General features: G+C 46.4%; 2 protein-coding genes across 5 annotated transcripts; both read left to right on the top strand.

Moving 5' to 3' along the window:
* Positions 1–148: 148 nt before the first annotated feature.
* Positions 149–6,739, top strand: LOC119959370 (gastrula zinc finger protein XlCGF8.2DB-like). Its single transcript, XM_038787663.1, has 2 exons — positions 149–182; positions 5,418–6,739. Exon 2 carries the CDS (start codon positions 5,522–5,524, stop codon positions 6,626–6,628), a length of 1,107 nt encoding a protein of 368 aa, XP_038643591.1. The 5' UTR covers positions 149–182; positions 5,418–5,521; the 3' UTR covers positions 6,629–6,739.
* On the top strand, positions 3,999–20,712 carry LOC119959371 (oocyte zinc finger protein XlCOF26-like). 4 transcript variants are annotated; one of them, XM_038787664.1, is made up of 2 exons: positions 3,999–4,090; positions 12,838–15,384. In XM_038787664.1, the coding sequence occupies exon 2, from the start codon at positions 13,347–13,349 to the stop codon at positions 14,325–14,327; it is 981 nt and encodes a 326-aa protein (XP_038643592.1). In that variant the 5' UTR covers positions 3,999–4,090; positions 12,838–13,346; the 3' UTR covers positions 14,328–15,384. The 4 variants fall into 4 exon arrangements, 2 of the variants coding, with proteins under 2 accessions (XP_038643592.1, XP_038643593.1); XM_038787665.1 differs by lacking the exon at positions 3,999–4,090 and adding an exon at positions 12,249–12,616; XR_005459176.1 differs by lacking the exon at positions 3,999–4,090 and adding an exon at positions 17,641–20,712 and having other exon boundaries at positions 12,705–15,113.
* Positions 20,713–21,113: the final 401 nt, after the last annotated feature.

The following is a 21,113-nucleotide window of genomic DNA, read 5'->3' as shown; positions in this document are numbered from 1 at the left end:
CCTTTTTTACTTGTTCATTTGGCATGGGTGTGCAGGCTGTGCCAGCATTTATTGCCCATCCCTAATTGCCCTTGGGGACAGTTAAGAGTCAACCACATTGCTGTGGGTCTGGAATCACATGTATAAAGATTATTATTATTACACCAGACCAGGTAAAGGTGGCAGATTTCCTTCCCGAGCAGGTAAGAAGAACAGGTGTTTTGTTTTCCTTCATTGAATATTTAGATCGTATATTTTTGGTAAGACTGCAAAAAAAATTTATGTTCCAAGTTTCAATTTCCCACCAGCCTTCGGGTACTGAAATGCAAGATCCTGCAGATGATGAATATCTGAAGTAGAAGCAGAACGTGTCAAAACTACACAGTAGATCTGGCAGTGTTTGTGGAAAGATACATATGGTTTTCATTTCAGGTCTGTGAACTTTCATCAGAGCTGCACTGTTTCAGTGCACATTTTATGTTCACTCTTTCTCAACCCACAGATGCTGCCAGATGTTACATATATTTGAAGCCTTCTGTGTTTCTTTCTCATTAGAAGTTATTCTTACTAACATATTGCTATTTTCATCCCTCGACAAGTAGAAACATTGTCCACGTGTCTATCCTGTTAAAAGCTTTAATAATCTCAAAAATATCAATCTGGTCATCCCTCATTATTTTCCAAAGAAAACATGTTCAGCCTGTTCAACTTTATCCATAGGAATTAACCTTCCAGTTCTTGTTTCATTCCAGTACATTTTGATGCAAGGAGCAGATACAGCCTCCGCCCTTTCACCTCCCCCAGGGGCTGGTTTAGCACACTGGGCTAAATCACTGGCTTTTAAAGCAGACCAAGGCAGGCCAGCAGCACGGTTCAATTCCCGTACCAACCTCCCCGAACAGGCGCCGGAATGTGGCAACTAGGGGCTTTTCACAGTAACTTCATTGAAGCCTACTTGTGACAATAAGTGATTTTAATTTCATTTCATTCCTTTCCCACATTCCAGGACCCCAAATCCAATTTCCAGGTGACAGTGATTAACTTGTGCTGTTTGCAGTTTAGTTTTCTGTTTTTGCTGCTCGCAGTGTGATCTCCTCTACACCGAGGAGACTAAATCCACTACACAGTGGAAACTAAATCCAAATTGAGTGCATTCTTCGAGGAACATCACATCTGGAACCGTGATCCAGAGCATTGACTTGTCTGCTGTTTTGATTCTTTGCCCCGCTCTCAGTATGACCTCTGTCTTTGGCATCCCAAACTATTCATTTGGAGCTCAATGGAAGCTCAGAGAACAGAACCTTATATTTAATCAGGCATTTTACAACCCTCTAGATGCAACATTCATATTAATGATTACAATTCAGAACCAGTACTCCATTTTTCATATAATAGGTGCTGGCAATTGTTATGCTTTTACCAAGTATACTTCCTCTGGATCTGTCTTTTGTATCCACCCTTATCCCCTTAGTTAATTTAATTGTCTCATCATCAATAATTTTTGCCTTGCACCATCATGCACAACCAGGGGCTGGCACTGGCTTTTAAAGCAGACCAAGCAGGCCAGCAGCACGGTTCGATTCCCATACCACCTCCCCGGACAGGCGCCGGAATGTGTCGACTAGGGGCTTTTCACAGTAACTTCATTGAAGCCGACTCGTGACAAAAAGCGATTTTCATTTAATTTCTTTTTCATTCCCAATCATTTAATCATTCCAGCCTTCCATCCTATGGCAATGTTCATTTCTGTTCTCATTCTCGCTTTCCCCTCCTCTGTATTTGTGTTTAAACCATTAAATCTATAAGTTCTCCCAGTTTTCAAAAAAGATCACTCACCGGAGACATTAATTCTGTTTTCTATCTCTCCATCTGCTGGATATTTCCAAAACTTTCTGTTTAAAATATGGATTTCCAGCATGTGCAGTATTTTGTGTCACCATGGATCAGTTTTCTCTCTGGGGTTGAAGCTGAAAGCACGCAAGTAGTTTCTATAAGCCTGAGATCAGCAGGTGAAGAAGGGGAGAGTCTGCCAAGAGCTGAAATATAGTTCTAAACCAGGGTCAAAAGGCCTATCAGAAATCAACAATATTTCTTTTTTTATATAAATATAGATTACCCAATTCATTTTTTCCAATTAAGGGGCAATGTAGCGTGGCCAATCCATCTACCCTGCACATCTTTGGGTTGTGGGGGCCAAACCTACGCAAACAAGGGGAGAATGTTCAAACTCCACACGGACAGTGACCCAGGGCTGGGATCGAACCTGGGTCCTTAAGCCCTCATGAGTTATCAATGTCAATTAAATCTCCTCTTAGCCCCCTCTGTTTTTAACAAACATCAAATCCAACCTATCCAATGTTTCCTCACAGTTCATTTTGGTGTGAATGAGGTTCAGAGAATGTTCCCTAATTTCTCTTCCCTGATCCTATGATTGAGATAATTCTTGTTGGGAGCCTGTTCGATGTCAGCCACCAGCAGTCCCATAGGAAATGACCATTTTATTTCTGTAATTCTGAGCAGTTGTGTCCCTCGCACTTCCAGTGAAGTGGAGGGCAGTTTTTATTGACAGCTTCAGTGGATTGAAAAACATTTGACAGAGTTGTGCACAGACACGATGCAATTTGGATGAAAGTTCACAGTCTTGAAGTGTTAATGATGTTTCACGCTTCAAGATAAAACCAGACTGCCTGAAAATTCCAGCAGTTCCTCTTTTTTTTTGCAGATATCAATCATCTGCAATAATTTGTTTAGTTTAACTGAAGTGTTGAAAATGTGGAACTCGTGACAAAAAGTCCTGTTTGAGCAGGTAACTGATTAGTAAAGTAACAGCATTAAAAGATCGTTACCATTGAAAGTGGAAAGGGATTCACATTGTCATACCATTTACTGATACAGTAGCACAGCCACACCTGGAGAGACCATCAGGGCCGGCTCAAGGTACCGGCAACTCGGGCAGTCGCCCGGGGCGCCATGTGCTAGGGGGCGCCATCAACGAGTGCGTGACCGGCGTCAGAGACCTGCCGACAGAGAGACCGGCCTGCCGATCGGTGAGTCCTGATCATATACCAGGTCACTCTGGCCCCCCCCCCGCCCCCGACCCGACACGACCCCCCCCGACCCGACCCCCCGACCCGACCCCCCCCGACCCGACCCCCCGACCCGACCCCCCCCACCCCCCCGACCCGACCCCCCCCCCCCCCCCCGACCCGACCCCGACCCGACCCGACCCCCCCGACCCGACCCCCCCCGACCCGACCCCCCCCGACCCGACCCCCCCCAACCCCGACCCGACCCCCCCTGACCCGACCCCCCCCGACCCGACCCCCCCCCCCGACCCGACCCCCCCCCGACCCGACCCGACCCCCCCCCCCACCCGACCCCCCCCCGACCCCCCTCCCCCCCCCCCCGACCCCCCTCCCCCCCCCCCGACCCCCCTCCCCCCCCCCCGACCCACATATTTTCATGATGCTTCCTGGTGGCCACTTCAAACACTTTTCATGTTCTTTCAACCTTAAGTTTCTGGTTCAACTTCAGACTTATTTCTCTCACTGTTGCTTCATAGCTCCAGGGTCCATGGTTCAATTCCCGACTTGGGCACTGTCTGTACTGAGTTTGTACGTTCTCCCCATGTCTGCGTGGGTTTCCTCCAGGTGCTCCGGTTTCCTACCACAAGTCCTGAAAAATGTGCTGTTAGGTAATTTGGACATTCTGAATTCTCCCTCTGTGTGCCCAAACAGGCGCCAGAATGTGGCGACTCGGAACTTTTAACAGTTACCTCATTGAAGTGTTAATGTAAGCCTACTTGTGACAATAACGATTATTATTATTGTATTTACCAACCTATGTGTAAAAAATATAGTTCAAGGACTGTTGTCTTCGGTTCAAATATCAATTGATCACATAATTGTATATCTTGGTGTGGTGTTTCAATCGAAATTGAATCAGAACCAACCCAGCATTCGTCATTGTGCAGAATGGGCTCTATCCTCGCCAGAGAAACGGCGTGCGCAGGCGCAGTAGTGAATTGAGCATGCGCAGTAGCTGTGCTGAAGCTGCGGAGAGACAGTGATGAGCTCTCCACAACTGATGAGAAACGGCAAGTTTTGGGAAGGTAATGGAGGCGGAAGAGTGGGTGGGAAGACTTTTCAATTACTCAGTGAAAGTGTTTAACCCATAGGAAAACCCTCGCAGTCCTGATTTTGCATCAATTTGGGAAGTAATTTCGGTGCCGCATTTCCCCTGCAAGGCCCCAGTTAATGGCCGCCATCTTTACATGGGCCAAGGGGAAGGACGGCGCATGCGCATCCTAACCAGGGCAGCAGTGCGCGTGCGCGGCGAGAATGTGGCATTCTGTCCTGGACTGACAGTGATGGATTGCGGAAACGCCTTTTACAGGGGGTCAGAAGGAGAGGATTAACACACAGGAAACATAAACCAAGAGAAATGTTTTATTCCTGGACTGAGGGAGATTTTATGGGACATTAGAAGAGCAGAATTTGAAGGAAATTCAGGGGTTATGGGTTATAGGTTATAGGAGGGGTTACGGGGATAAGGTGGAAGTGAGGGCTTAAGTGGGTCGGTGCAGACTCGATGGGCCGAATGATCTCCTTCTGCACTGTATGTTTTATGAAATATTGAACAACAATGTCATGGAGTGATTTGAAAAGAACAATGAGAACTCAAATAAAAATAGAAAATTCTGGATAAACTCAGTAGATCCGGCAGCATAAGAACATAAGAACATAAGAACTAGGAGCAGGAGTAGGCCATCTGGCCCCTCGAGCCTGCTCCGCCATTCAATTAGATCATGGCTGATCTTTTGTGGACTCAGCTCCACTTTCCGGCCCGAACACCATAACCCTTAATCCCTTTATTCTTCAAAAAACTATCTATCTTTACCTTAAAAACATGTAATGAAGGAGCCTCAACTACTTCACTGGGCAAGGAATTCCATAGATTCACAACCCTTTGGGTGAAGAAGTTCCTCCTAAACTCTGTCCTAAATCTACTTCCCCTTATTTTGAGGCTATGTCCCCTAGTTCGGCTGTCACCCGCCAGTGGAAACAACCTGCCCGCATCTATCCTATCTATTCCCTTCATAATTTTAAATGTTTCTATAAGATCCCCCCTCATCCTTCTAAATTCCAACGAGTACAGTCCCAGTCTACTCAACCTCTCCTCATAATCCAACCCCTTCAGCTCTGGGATTAACCTAGTGAATCTCCTCTGCACACCCTCCAGCGCCAGTACGTCCTTTCTCAAGTAAGGAATCTGTGCATCTGTGAAACGAAAAACACGCTTAACGTTTCGAGTTCATATGGGTCATATTCCCAGAACTGCAAATTTTAAACTGTGTTAATTCAATCAGTTCAGTTTCACAACCTGCCTTTGTGTTTTTGGCGGTTCTCACTCGTTTTAGTTTTATATCAATTTCACAGGGTGTTTGAAGGGGAGGATTTGAAGTTGTGAAACTCAAACCAAACATCACATCAGGATCTGACAGTCACCCAATTTATCGCAACCTGAATATCGGAATTTGAACATGGAAGGAAAAAGTATTGTTCACTTGGAGTATCGACAAAGTTCCAGCCAAACATCTGGTCTGTTGGAACATAAACTCAGTCACACTGGGGAGAAGCCATGGAAATGTGAGGATTGCGGTAAAGGATTTAATTACCCATCAGAGCTGGAAACTCATCGGCGCAATCACACTGGAGAAAAACCATTTACCTGCTCCCAGTGTGGGAAGGGATTCATTCTGTCATCCACCCTTCTGAAGCACCAGCGAGTTCACACTGGGGAGAGGCCATTTAAATGCCCAGACTGTGGGAAGCGCTTTAAAAGTTCTGGGAACCTGATGACCCATCGAAGTGTTCACACTGACGTGAGGCCATTCACGTGCATTCATTGTGGGGCTGGATTCAGACAAGCATCTCACCTCACTGTACACCAGCAAGTTCACACTAGTGAGAAGCCATTTACCTGCTCCCAATGTGGGAAGCGATTCACTCGGTCGTCCCACCTGCTCACACATCAGCGCACTCACACTGGAGAGAGGCCATTCACTTGTTCTGAGTGTGGGAAGGGATTTACTCAGTCGTCTGATCTGCAGTCACACCAGCGAGTTCACACTGACGAGAGACCTTTTAAATGTCCAGATTGCGGGAAGTGCTATAAAAGTTCCAGGGAACTGGTGCGCCATCAACGTGTTCACACTGACGAGAGACCGTTCAGGTGCTCTCATTGCGGAACTGGGTTCAGGCAAGCTTGTCATCTCACTGCACACCAGCGAATCCACACTGGAGTGAAGGCATTCACCTGCTTCGAGTGTGGGAAGGGATTCATCAATGCATCCAACCTGCTGACACACCAGCGGGTCCACACTGGGGAGAGGCCGTTCACCTGCTACGATTGTGGAAAGAGCTTCATTAATTCATCCCACCTGCAGACACATAAGCGGGTCCACACAGGGGAGAAGCCATTCACCTGCTCCAAATGTGGGAAGGGATTCATTACTTCACCCCACCTGCTGACACACCAGCGGGTTCACACTGGGGAGAGGCCGTTCACCTGCTCTGCGTGTGGGAAGAGTTTCACTCAGTCATCCACTCTGCTAAGACACCAGCGAGTCCACAATAAACTACAATGATTGGATTTTGCTGATAATGACATCCCAGACTCCACATGTTCATTTGATTGCTCTTCTGCTGATGTTAATAAGCTCCATCCCGTTCTCAGGTCTTGCTATTGTGGAAAAAAAGTCAAATAAACCAGCTTTTTGTGAAATATACAGTGTGTCTGGTGTTTCTAGTATCTCAAACAAGTTAGTTCCTTTTGAAGAGCTGTCTTCTCCCCTTTTCTGTGAGGAGCTCATAGAGTTTCTTCTCACAAAGACTGAGACAATCCAATCTTCAAAGATGTAACAAGCATCTTCAGATTTAGATCTTGTAGATGTCGTATATCTGGACTTCTGGAAGGCATTTGATAAGATGCTGCACAGAAGGTTAATTCACAAGGTGAAATCACATGGGGCTAGGGGTTAGGGCCCCACCGTGCCGACTTCAAGATCCGACCCCAGGAACGCCCAGGGAGGGAACAGACCATGGGACCAAGCCCAACCTGCCCCAGGAAGCCCCTGCCCACGACCCAGGACCCCAGAAACAACGGAGACCGCGCGCGAGGACCCGAACACGCTGCAAGGTATTCCCGCGCCCGCAGAACGCCGGGACCCATCCGGATCGCAAACTCACCCCCCCAGCAACCCCTTTACCTCAACCAGCTCCCGGGACCCTGCCAGACGCGACCCCGGAAATGTAAACAGCGCCCTGGACCTCGCTAGCGCCCTGGACCCCGCCAGATGCAGCCACCTACCTTCCACAAGGGCTGACGTCTCCCATCGGATCCCAGGATCATCCAGCAGCAGCCGCCGACCGAGGAAGTGAGGGAAACGCAGCGGTCTGCAGGTTAGACTGAAGCAACGCGGTTTCAAGACCCCTCTCCCCAGCATGCTCCTGGCAAACGTCGAAGCGATTGAAAACAAACTGGATGAACTTAACGCCAGACTTACCTCTCAGAGGGAAGTAAGAGACATGGCTCACCCCCGCCTCACCGGACTGTGCCATACAACCTGAAGGCTTCTCTATTCACCGGGCGGACCGCACGGCATCTTCAGGCAAAGCGAAGGGTGGAGGGGTTTGCCTCCTCATCAACTCCTCCTGGTGCTTGGATGTGGTGACCCTGGCGACCTACTGCCCCCCAGACCTGGAATACTTGACCGTAAAGTGCCGCCCATACTATCTTCCACGTGAGTTCACTTCAGCCATTATCACAGCGATCTACATCCCACCCCAGGCAAAAGTGAGGAAGGCACTGGATGAACTGTACACAGTCAGAAACAACTATGAAACAGAACACCCAGAGGCCTTGTTCATTGTGGCCGGAGACTTCAACAAAGCCAACCTCAAGAGTGTACTGCCAAAATTCCACCAGCACATCTCCTGTCCCACCAGGGGCGACAACACTCTTGACCACTGCTATTCAAAAATCAAGGGCGCCTACCGTTCCATCCCCCGACCACACTTTGGGAAATCAGACCATAAGACTGTGCTTCTCCCGGCTTACAAGCAGAAACTCAAGCGGGAGAATCCAGCTAAGAAGGTTGTGCAGTGCTGGTCCGAGGAGACAGAAGAGCTCTTACGTGACTGCTTGGAGACAGTGGACTGGTCCATATTTAAGAACTCAGCGACTAACTTAAATGAGTATGTCACCACCGTCACAGACTTCATCAGCAAATGTGTGGACGACTGCGTGCCAAAGAAAGAAGTACGTATGTTCCCCAACCGGAAACCATGGCTCAACCGCAAGATTGACTCCCTACTGAAGGACAGATCTGAGGCGTTCAAGACAGACGACCCTGTCCTATACAAGAAATGCAGGTACGACCTCCGCAAAGCCATCCGAGATGCCAAGAGAGAATATCAAACTAAGCTAGAGTCACAGACAGACTCTTGGCGGTTGTGGCAAGGACTAAACAACATAACGGGCTACAAAGCAAAGCCGAGCAGTATCTCTGGCAGCAGCGTACCCCTCCCCGATGAGCTTAATGCATTCTATGCTCGGTTTGAGCAGGTAACCAACAATCCGCTATCGAGTGCCCCAGCAACCCATAATTCACCCATACCCACCATCACAGTTTCCGAAGTCAGATCGGCCTTCCTGAAAGTGAACCCACGGACTTGTGGACTTGGCTCTCCACTCTGCAACTGGATCCTTGACTTTCTGACCAACAGACCACAGTCAGTAAGAATGAACACCAACACCTCCTCCACAATAGTCCTCAATACCGGTGCCCCGCAAGGCTGCGTACTTAGCCCCCTACTCTACTCCCTGTACACACACGACTGCATGGCAAAACTTGGTTCCAACTCCATCTACAAGTTTGCTGACGATACGACCATAGTGGGCCGGATCTCGAATAACGACGAGTCCGAATACAGGAGGGAGATAGAGAACCTAGCGGAGTGGTGTAACAACAACAATCTCTCCCTCAATGCCAGCAAAACTAAAGAGCTGGTCATCGACTTCAGGAAGCAAAGTACTGTACACACCCCTGTCAGCATCAACGGAGCCGAGGTAGAGATGGTGAGCAGTTTCAAATTCCATGGGGTGCACATCACCAAAAATCTATCCTTGTCCACTCACGTCGACGCTATCACCAAGAAAGCACAACAGCGCCTATACTTCCTCAGGAAACTAAGGAAACTAAGGAAATTCGGCATGTCCACATTAACCCTTACCAACTTTTACAGATGCACTATAGAGAGCATCCTATCGGGCTGCATCACAGCCTGGTATGGCAACTGCTCGGCCCAGGACCGCAAGGAACTTCAGAGAGTCGTGAATACTGCCCAGTCCATCACACGAACCTGCCTCCCATCCATGGACTCCATCTACACCTCCCACTGCCGGGGGAAAGCGGGCAGCATAATCAAGGATCCCTCCCACCCGGCTTACTCACTTTTCCAACTTCTTCTATTGGGCAGGAGATTCAGAAGTCTGAGAACACGCACGAACAGACTCAAAAACAGCTTCTTCCCCACTGTCACCAGACTCCTAAATGACCCTCTAATGGACTGACCTCATTAACACTACACCCATGTATGCTTCATCCGATGCCAATGCTTATGTAGTTACATTGTATATATTGTGTTGCCCTATTATGTGTTCTCATGTATTTTCTTGAATTCTGTTTAATTCCCTTTTCTTCCTATGTACTGAATGATCTGTTGAGCTGCTTGCAGAAAAATACTTTTCACTGTACCTCGGTACACGTGACAATAAACAAATCCAATCCAATTTATTAGGTTAGATAGAAGACTGGTTGATGGGCAGGAGACAGAGAGTCAGGATAAATGGTTCTTTTTCTGGATGGCAAGATGTAACTAGTGGGGCGCCACAGGGTTCAGTCCTTGGGCCCCAGCTATTTACAATCTATATTAACTACTTGGATACAGGGATGGAAGGTTCTATAACCAAATTCGCAGATGACACAAAAATAGGTGAGACAGTAAGTTTTAATAAGGGAATAAGAACTTTACAAATGGACATAGATAGGTTAGGAGAGTGGGCCAAAATGTGGCAGGATGGAGTTTAACATAGATAAATGTGAGGTCATGCATTTTGGTCAGAAAAATGGAAAGGCAACTTATTATCTAAATGGTTAGAGACTTTGGGGTGCTCCGATGCAAACAGATCTGGGTGTCCTTGAGCATGAGTCACAGAAAATGAGCATGAAGGTGCAGCAGATAATAAGGAAATAAAATGGAATGTTGCCATTTATAGCAAAAGGAATTGAGTATAAAGGTAAGGAAGTGTTGCAACGATACAAGATGTAGAGATGCCGGCGTTGGACTGGGGTGAGCACAGTAAGAAGTCTTACAACACCAGGAAGGAACCTGAGGAAGGAGCTGCACTCTGAAAGCTCTTGTTTGAAACAAACCTGTTGGACTTTAACCTGGTGTTGTAAGACTTCTTACTGTGCAACTATACAAGGCATTGCTAAGACTGCACGTGGAGCACTGTGCACACTTTTGGTCCCCTTATTTGAGGAAAGATGTAGTGGCATTGGAGGCAGTTCAGAGGAGGTTCACTAGATTGGTTCCAGAGATGAGGGGTTTTGTATGGGGAGGGATTGAACAGTTTAGACCTATACTCTCTAGAGTTTAGAATAATGAGGGGAGATCAAATCGAGGTGCACAAGATGCTAAAAATATGGATAAAGTAGACGTGGAACAGATCGTTTGTCTTATGGGGCATTCTAAAACGAGAGGTCATAATCTTAGAATAAGAGGTAGCAAATTTCAAACAGATTTGAGGGGAAACTACTTCTCTCAAAGGGTTGTGAATCTGTGGAATTTGCTACCCCAGAGTGCCGTGGACAGTGGATGCGGGGATAGTGAGTAAATTTAAGGAAGAGTTAGACAGATTTTTAATTGGTAATGGGTCAAATGGCCTAATTCTGCTCCTGTATATTATGAATTTATGAAGAGACATCTGGATGGATACATTGGCAGGATTCTCCCATCCCGCGGCAGGGTGTCCACGCCGTCGAAAACGCCATCATGTTTTACGACGCCGTGAACGGGCCTCTGCCAGGAGTAATTATGGCCCCTATAGGTGGCCAGCACAGCATTGGAGCGGTTCACGCTGATCCAGCTGCCGATCCCGGTGTGAACTGGGCGCCGCGGGATCCGCACATGCGCAGTGGCCTCCTTCAACACTCCGGCCCTGACACAACATGGCACAGGAGTGCAGAGGCCAGCACAGAAGAAAAGAGGCCGGGGGACAGAGAGGCTGGCCCGCGGGCCCCGATCGCGGGCCAGGCTTCATCGGAGGCCCTCCTCCCCCCCCCCCCCCCCCCCCCCCGGGGTCAGAGCCCCCCTAAGCCTGCCACCCGACCTTTCCACACTGAGTTCCTGCTGGCTGAGAGCAGGTGTGGACGGCGCCGGCGGGACTCAGCGTTTTCACTACAGCTGCTCGGCCCATCCCAGGCTGAGAATCGTCGGGCCGCCGCGTAGAGTGGCCCGCACCGGCCAACCACGTCGGCACCAATGGCGCCAAGGGGGCATGGCCCGGTCGTGGGGATTCTCCAGCCCGACCCAGGGCTGGAAGAATCCCGCCCAGGATAAGGGAGCAAACCAGGTAAGGGCAGAAGCTTTTTAAGTTAGGGCATGATGATCGGCACAGGTTTGGAGAGTCGAAGGACCTGTCCCTGTTGTACTTTTCTTTGTTCAGGGTTGTGAGTGTCTGCCCAGATATTCATGTGACTGAACAGATCTTGAAACACAAGGAGCAGGGCGTCCCGTAAGGTACTGGGATCCGGAGGCCAGGTTTTGTTTATTTTTCTTTCCTCCTCTGCTTCACAAATAAGACCTTGGGTCTGAAAGGGTAATGCAGTTTGATGGACAGGCTGTCTTTATTCTGAACAATGGGTAACAAGCTCCGCCCAGTCATTCAAAACATTGCCCCAAGAAAGATGGCGATCGCGCATGCGTCTTGCTGCTTGTTGCCCCCAATAAAGATGGTGACCGTCAACACGGGACCAATATGAGGCGCTGCGGCCCTGTTCGTTGTAAATGGACCCGGTTTGTCCGCTTTTTTGCCTTTCGGTTTACACAACATGTTTACGAAATGTCCCGCCGAGCTGTCCGATCCTTCTCACCCTCCGAACCGACAATCTCTCTTCGCGTGTGTGAATTCGCCAGAGAAGTGCTTCTTAATCGCCATTACTTGCAGTGCGCATGCTTTAGTTGCGTCCCTCATTCACTGTGATTGGTTGGAGAACCAGCTGCTCCCGACCCCTCCCCCTATTGGTCCGGAGCTGCCATCAATCACTTCCGGGGCATTGAGAGTCAGAGCATGCGCAGTCCGGCTGTGGTGCTGCGTATTAGTGCGCATGCGCGGTGTCAAAGAGCTTGGAGCATGCACAGTGTGACTGATGCCTTGGCCCTTCTTTGTCCCGGAGAAGCGGAGTCAGCGTCAGGCGTTGGGTGGGAGGATTTGGAAACACTTTGTGGATCCGCAAACCCTTCACCATCATTGGCTGCGCTGAGAGTGGAGACATGAAATGGTGCAGATGGTGAAATGGGTTTGGATTTCAGCCCGGGGAGGAGGGAGAGTGTGTGAACAAAGAAAATTACAGCACAGGAACAGGCCCTTCGGCCCTCCCAGCCTGTGCCGATCCAGATCCTTTATCTAAACCTGTCTGGACGGGGAATTACAGCTTTGGGGGAACAGGAGAGGAAAAAATGTCCCAGAGAAACTAGAATTGTCTGTTCAGAATTAGTTTTGATTTTCCAGGTATGAGAAGAGGAGGATTTACAGAAATTCACATTGAGATCTGACACAGCCACTTGATTCATCAGGACCGAAATACTGTTGGCATTTACAGTGGAAGGAGAAATGTTTGTCTGCTCGTCTTTGCATGAAAATTTCAAACATCAGTGTGACTGGAAAAGCACCGAGACCCACACAACACACATCCCAGTGAGAGAGTTCCAGTGAACTGACTGTGGAAACATCAGTGTGACTGGAAAAGCACCGAGACCCACACAACACGCACCCGAGTGAGAGTGTTCCAGTAAACTGACTGTGGAAACATCAGTGAGACTGGAAAAGCCCCGAGACACACATAACACACACCTGAGTGATGGTGTTCCACTGAACTGACTGTAGAAAGAGCTTTAACCAGTTACACAACCTGAAAATACATCACCATTCACAGTGGGGAGAAACTGTACATGTGCTCTGTGTGTAAATGAAGCATCAACTGATTGTACAAACTGGAGAGACACAAGGCTACCAGCACTATGGAGAAACCGTGGAAATGTGGGGACTGTGGGAAGGGATTTAATTATCCATCCCGACTGGAAACTCATCAACGCAGTCACATTGGGGCTAACAAAATGGAGAAACCATGGAAATGCGATGATTGTGGTAAAGGATTCAATTATCGATACCTGCTTGAATACCATCGACAGAGTCACACTGGGAAGAAGCCCTTCATCTGTTCCGAGTGTGGGAAGGGATTCACAACCTCATCCCACCTGCTGTTACACCAGCGCATTCACACAGAGGAGAGGCCGTACAGCTGCTTTACCTGTGGAAAGAGGTTCTCGTGTTCATCCAACCTCAATGCACATCAACGAGTTCACATTGGGGGGAAGTCGTTCACCTGCACCTTGTGTGGGAAGGATTTTGCTGGTCCATCCGGTCTTTGGTCACACCAGCAGATTCACAAAGGGGTGAAGCCGTTCATCTGTTCTGTGTGTGGGAAGGGCTTCACTCTGTCATCCAACCTGTTGTCACACCAGCGAATTCACACTGAGGAGAGGCCATTCAGCTGCACTTCCTGTGGAAAGAGGTTCAGGTCTTCATCCAACCTCAGTGCACACAAGCGGGTTCACACTGGAGAGAGGCCATTCACCTGCTCCCTCTGTGGGAATGAATTCACTAATTCATCCAGCCTCCAGTCACACCAGCGAATTCACACAGAGGAGAAGCCATTCATTTGTACGTGCTGTGGAAAGAGTTTCAGGCAGTTATCAATCCTCACTGCACATCAACGCACTCACACTGGAGAGAGACCATTCACTTGCTCCGAGTGTGGGAAGGGATTTACTCAGTCTGGCAGCCTGCATTTACACAAGCGCACTCACACCGGGGAAAGGCCGTTCACCTGCTCTGAGTGTGGGAAGGGATACACTCGGTCATCCCACCTGCTGACACACCAGCGAGTTCACAACTGTCTGCAGGGTTTGGATTCTGTTGTTAATCACATCCAGGATTGATAATCTGACAATATTTGGTTTGTTTCTGCTGAAATTAACAATCCCTACAACTGGCTGGAGTTTAATATTCTGGATCTGTCACTAATTGTCAGGGCTGCAATGCTCCTTTTAAAAAGCACCATCTGTGATTTTTTTTTGCTTTAATTCAGGAACTTTCAAGAATAACTTGTTAATAATAAACTTATGAACTTTTCCTTCAATCCAAAATGGACCTTTGCTGCAAACTCTACAATACACTGTCTCCAGGTAAAAGGTAAAGTCATCCAAATGACCACAGGCTGACTGGTTGTGATTTAACCTGACGATCATGACACCTCCAGCCAAGGGCAAGGTTGAGAAGGCGGACCTTCCTGAATAACCCACACTGCTGACCTGCTCTGCATTATAGACCAGCTGTATAGCCAATTGAGCTAAACTGGCCCCACTGTCTCTAAGATTCCGCTGATTCACATCTCCAATTAGAAAGTGGTGATTAATCCTTGCTGATTCTTACCGAATTGCACATTCTTCACAATGACACCTCCACTATCAATTTTAATTCTCAAGGAACTTAAAAGAACTTAAATCACTTATTAGCACTGAAATTAAAATTGTTGAAAAGAGAGAAATGTTGCTGAAGCTTTTCATTTTGTACTCATCAGGACAAGCCGAAAAATGCCAAATTTCAAATGATCATAATTAATACAACAGGAGTCAAGAGTGCTGATTGGTTCGCAAGTGCACTCTCATTGGCTGAAACATGACTAGAGAAATCAACAGGAATCTACAGGTTCCTTGAGCTTTCGGGTAATTCAAATAAAGTTGCAAGGCTTGATCATATTCCTTTTGTTTACAGAGAACTGGTGCCTGCATATGAAAGCATGTCGCTTTTAGCAAAATACAATGAGTCATGTTACGAGCTGGACTGATTATCTTAAATTGATTGTTAGTGTAGCTATTAGCGCATCAGATTGTTCAGATCAATGGCAAGTTTTATTTTTATTGCACTTTTTAAAAATAAATTTAGTGTACGCAATTCTTTTTTCAAATTAGGGGATAATTTAACGTGGCCAATCCACTACCTTGCACATCTTTTTGGTCGTAGGGGTGAGAACCACGCAGACACAGGAAGAATGTTCAAACTTCACAACGGACAGTGACCCAGGGCCGGGATCGAACCTGTGTCCTCGGCGGCATGAGGCAGCAGTTCTAACCACTGCACCGCCGTGCCGCCCCTTTTATCACGCTTTGAACATTGCAAACCAACATTTGACACTGCGGCTAGCACGAGGGGCGAAGGGATCAAAGGATATGGGGGAAAGTGAGATTAGGCCAAGGAGTTGGATGATTAGCCATGAGCGTAATGAATGGCGGAGCAGGCTCGAAGGGCCAAATGGCCTCCTCCTCCTATTGGCTTTGATTATATTAGCCACTGTAGCCACCTGGGGTGGCCACTGCCCAACACAAAATGGAAGATTACAAAGAATGCAGGGAAAATGCAGGGAAAGTGAGCAGCATGGTAGCATTGTGGATAGCACAATCGCTTCACAGCTCCAAGGTCCCAGGTTCGATTCCAGCTTGGGTCACAGTCTGTGCGGAGTCTGCACATCCTCCCCGTGTGTGCGTGGGTTTCCTCCGGGTGCTCCGGTTTCCTCCCACAGTCAAAAGATGTGCAGGTTAGGTGGATTGGTCCAAAATTGCCCTTAGTGTTGGGTGGGGTTACTGGGTTATGGGGATGGGGTGGGGGTGTTACCCTTGGGTAGGGTGGTCTTTCCAGGAGTCGGTGCAGACTTGATGGGCCGAGTGGCCTCCTTCTGCACTGTAAATTCTATGATCAATGTTGCAAAAACAAGCAGCTTGCAAAAGCACTTGTGTATTCTGACTGCTGCAGAAACCAGGCAGCACTGTGAAAGAAAACAAGTTAGCATACTAATGAGGCGATACCGGGTGATTCCCAGGTACAATGGAAACAAGTTAACTCAAATCGCTACAGTGAATAGAAGGCCAGACTTCTCAGCGCCAAGAAAAGTCCAAAACAATAAGCCCCAAGAACTGCCCAGTGATCGAGGGACTGCCCCGTTATTGTGTAAATTCAAATCAATCGATTGGGAAGAGACCCAATCGATTGCGGGTGTATAGAGGGTCCGCCCAGGTGGGCGCGAGACCCTGGGAGAGGTATAAGACAGAGACCCCGACCCCGGCTCGCACTCTCAGCCAGCCTCATCTTGACCAGCTCCTCTTAGCCAGCGCTCTCCTTGATCACCGTTGCAGCAGAAGACCTTGAGAAGAGGAGGCTTGGTCAGCAGCCACCACCAATTAAGTGTCACACAACGCACGCTACGAGAGTAGACACTCCTGACCCTTTTAGTCCACACCGATTGGAAGCCTGCGATCCAGGACAAAGCTAGAGGCCGTTGTTCCCTGATCGGCAGTTCCCTTATTCCAGTATTGACCTGTTAGTGGTAGGATTAACCTAGTCTTGTAGTTTTATATGCATAATTAGTAGATAACTATTATAGTAAACATGTCTTGTTTGAACTTACTAACTGGTGTATGGAGTTATTGGTCTGAACTTGAACTTGAAACTTGTGGCGGTATCTTAACGATACCTGGCGACTCTAGAGCTAAGGAACGAAACAGAGCCAAATTGAGTGTTAAGCACACTCACCCAGAACGAGCAACACCACATAAGGTGATATTAGAACAGATGTTCAAAAACTTGGTTAAAGAGATTGGATTTAAGGAGTATCGTACAGGATAAAAGTGAGGCTCAGAGTTGGAGAGGTTTAGGGGAAATTCCAGAGATTGGGTTCTGAGGATTGGAAAGAACAGTCCCAGTGGTGAAGCGATGAAAATCTGGAATACTTAAATGACCGGGATTAGAGGAGTGCAGAGATCTGGGAGGGTTGTGGGATCACAGGCATTGTCAGACATATGGAGGTCACAGCCAGAGACGGATTTTAAAAAAGGGGTGAGAATTTTAAAATTTTGCTGCTTAAACAATAATCTTTGTGGGGGCCAAGGGTTTGGGAATTTCTGGTTGAGTTGTAGATACACAAGATTCCTGTCCTTTGCCCCGCTCACTCTCCTACTCCCTCTCTCGCTGTCCTCTCATAGAAGCCAGAGACTTGTGTCGGCCCAGACTGGGTGGCAGGTGCAAATCCCTGAAGGATATTAGTGAACCAGTTGTGATTTTACAACAATCCAGCAGCTTCCATGGTTGCTATTTCCGACTGACAACCCCACAAATGACCAGATTGATTCAGCTCAATTTGAAACCTGCCTTTGTGGTTTTGTGGGTTCTCTTCACTCCCTTTTCCCTGTTTTAAATCAGCTTCAGGGAACTGAAACCAAATCATTGGGATCTGATAGAGTTGCCCAATTTGTCACTATCTGAACATCAACATTGGAATTTGAACACGGAAGGAAACAGCACCGTTGACACTGCAGAGAAACCACACACTCGTTCTGTGTGGACAAGATTTCAACTATTCATCTAACCTGGAGAGACACAAGGACACATGGGGAAACCTTGGAAGTGTGAGTACTATGAGAAGGGATTCAGTTATCCTGATGAACTGAATCAGCACATTCACACTGGAGAGAAGCCATTTACCTGCTCAGAGTGTGGGAAGGGATTTACTCGGTCATCCCACCTGCTTCGGCACCAGTGTGTTCACACTGCGGAGAGGCCACTCACCTGCACCATATGTGGGAAGGGATTCACTCGGTTATGCCAGCTGTAGAAGTCAACTGTTACCTGACACACCTAATAGGTAGAGGATAGTTATTTAGGATAAATATTAAGCCCCAGTTTTACCCATTTTAAATTAAGGATTTTAACACTCTCAAAACATAACTGTTTCATAGAACCAGCATAATTCACTTTACTAGATTAAAACAGACACTTTAACTGATTTAATGAATACATTTTTCAAGTCAGTGTCCAAGGACAGAGCAGGACCCGTAGCAACAGCCATAGACATGAAGGCTTTATTGTTATAATAGCTAAGCCAGCAGACAACCAGTTTTTTGTTCTTGATAAAGCACAATAGAACATAGAACAGTACAGCACAGAACAGGCCCTTCAGCCCTCAATGTTGTGCCGAGCCATGATCACCCGACTCAAACCCACGTATCCACCCTATACCCGTAACCCAACAACCCCCCCTTAACCTTACTTTTTTATTAGGACACTACGGGCAGTTTAGCATGGCCAATCCACCTAACCCGCACAACTTTGGACAACATTGCATTCTTTAACATACACAAGTATGCAGATACGAAACAATTAGAACTAATGTTGCGTATTAAAGATGGACGGCTTGCCGTCAAATCAGATGTGTTTGAGTCTAACCCAAACCAATTAGGATTATATTGGGGTGTGATTAGATGGCTTCAGACAGATATGAAACAGTATAACTGAAAAGTTTTGTTTGGCCATTTGTGAGTGGTGTTGGTTTGAAGCTGAAGATTAGCTGGATTTTTTTCTCTCTTTTTGAATCATCTATACTTTGATCTGAACTATTCACTGCCTCCTGTATTCATATTTCATTTTCAGACTTTGACTTTTAAAGTTATTGTCAAGCTGTTTGCCTCAGCAAGAAGATAATTTCTGTGATTCTTTGAAAGCTTCAAATTGTCTACGAGTTGCCTTTCAAAATTACTTTCAAATTGTAATCAATAGAAGACAAATAAACAATTCCTATTTGCACCTGAGAAGTTTTAACTGAAATTTCTGCTGAGTTCCAGTAATCTCAAAGTGCTGCTGACAACCGAATGGTTAAATCCATCAACTTGGTGTAGTTCGGCAAACAGGGGAGGCACCAGCCAGGAAGAAAACGGCTAGAATGGGGTAAGAAATATATTTTTGACCCATTCTTATAGCCGCATCAAGCAGTGCTTCGACCCCTTAGAAAGGACCTTTTTATAGATTGTTAATTCAATCAGGTGCCGGTCATTGAATCTAAAATAAAATGGGACTGAAAAAATAGTCACGGTAGTGTACACGGATATGCAAAAGGAGTTGACGACCAAAATATTGGGTGTAAGGCTGAGTTTATGGTGGACATGGCTCCTAAAGTAGTTTCAGAACCTTCAAATGGAAGAGAACTACTTCCCACAACGTGCAAGGGAGGTCGTGCTGTATCGGATGTCTCTATTGATGATCTTGGATCTTTGATTTGTAGACAATTTGGACTGTCTGCAGTTGCCACAAAAATTGAATCAAAATATGATATCCCCAAAGGACAGTGGTCCCTTGATAATATCAAGAAGGCATGGGGTAAGACCACACGGTTAAACGGTGGAAGACGTATGAAATGGTCTTTTGCAGTAATGGCACAGCTCCAAAAACATCAAGAGACAAATGCAAAAACAAAATTCGATTGTGAGCTTCAGTCCACTAAAGATCAACTTAATGCAGCTGTTGAGGAATTACGAGATGCAAAATCCAAACTTGAGCATTATGATGAAATTAAAACATTGTTGGAAAATTAAACCTTTAAGGTTCAATTGTTATCTTTTCAAATCGCAGAATTGCAACATCAAGTTGTTGAATCAGAGTCAAACTACCAACAGTTGCAAACAGAAACTGAGCAAATCAAAAGTCAAAATTGCCAGTTACTTGAGGAAAAATGTATTTTGGAAATTGACATGGACACCATGAAATGTCGTAACAAATTACTGACAGACAAATTAACAGCACAAAAGACTTCAAATCTGTTTTTAAAAAATGAGCTGAACTCTCCAAAGTAAACAGCGCCACCAACCGGACAATTCAAAATGATGTTAACTAAGAGCTAAGGTGTACCAGTGATAAATAAATCAAATCTTACATTATTGCAAGCTGCTACTGACATGAAAACAATGAATACACTGATCGAGGTTCCACAAGGGGGGTCTGGCCAAATGAACTATCTCTCAAGGACACTTTTACCCCAGAACAAACTGTTATCTTACTCTGAGACCGACCACAAAATGCTGCTGGCCATGATCCAATTAAGCACCAAACAGCCACCAGAACTGTTTGCAGCTTTAAACTTGATCCTACCCAAACCTCAGTCCAAACCCTCAATTGCTAACAAAGGCATGTCAATCGTTGCCTCTCCTCCGTTAACGATAAATCCAAGCCTTGCATTCACTTGAAAAAAAAATTCCAGAAGATTTCTTTCTCGTGTTGAAGATGGCCATTTTGCGAGTTTCAGATTTCACGGTTGCAGACTGGTCTACGATGAAGGCCAGCCTCCTGGCTACAGGGATACGGGACAAGTCACGTATCGCTAAAAAGTTGCCAAGAACTGTCAACTTGAGAAAACTGTTATTAATCTGAATGTTGCTTTATTAATTTTAAGAAATTAACATATCTTGTTAGCTGTGTTTCCTTTAACAGAATTGACTAGTTCATCTACAGAAAACCAAGATACAGCGCAAAACTGGTTCAGTTATATATTCAATAAGTTATTGTGTTTGATATTTTAAAATAAATGTTTAGAATTAGCTTGGAAATTAAAACTTCAGAAAAGTAACTCTGATTAAAGCAAATCCATAGAGAGAACATATTGTTCTAAGAGACTTGATAACGGGAATTTGGCAGCAATCCAACTTTTACTCCCAGTCCATTTGAGTGACAAATATAATAAAAAGTTCAGAGATGAGAATGGCACCATTCCAATTTATCCACCCTATACGCCCCTTTTTGTCTCTGCAAGAAAATTAAACCTTTCAACAAACTTTTATGTATAATCCAAAAGATGTCAAAGACTTGACAATTCACATCCAATACAAAGTTTCATTATTATTCATTTA

The sequence above is a fragment of the Scyliorhinus canicula genome, unplaced genomic scaffold, assembly GCF_902713615.1.
Source record: "Scyliorhinus canicula unplaced genomic scaffold, sScyCan1.1, whole genome shotgun sequence".
NCBI classification, from domain to species: domain Eukaryota; kingdom Metazoa; phylum Chordata; class Chondrichthyes; order Carcharhiniformes; family Scyliorhinidae; genus Scyliorhinus; species Scyliorhinus canicula.
The sequence above is the reverse complement of the archived record's forward strand: the minus strand, read 5'-3'. Positions and strand labels throughout refer to the sequence as shown.

Excerpts from the sequence above, each read along its gene's own strand:
- LOC119959370 (XM_038787663.1), top strand. The coding sequence starts at position 5,522 with ATGGAAGGAAAAAGTATTGTTCACTTGGAGTATCGACAAAGTTCCAGC.
- LOC119959371 (XM_038787664.1), top strand. The coding sequence starts at position 13,347 with ATGGAGAAACCGTGGAAATGTGGGGACTGTGGGAAGGGATTTAATTAT.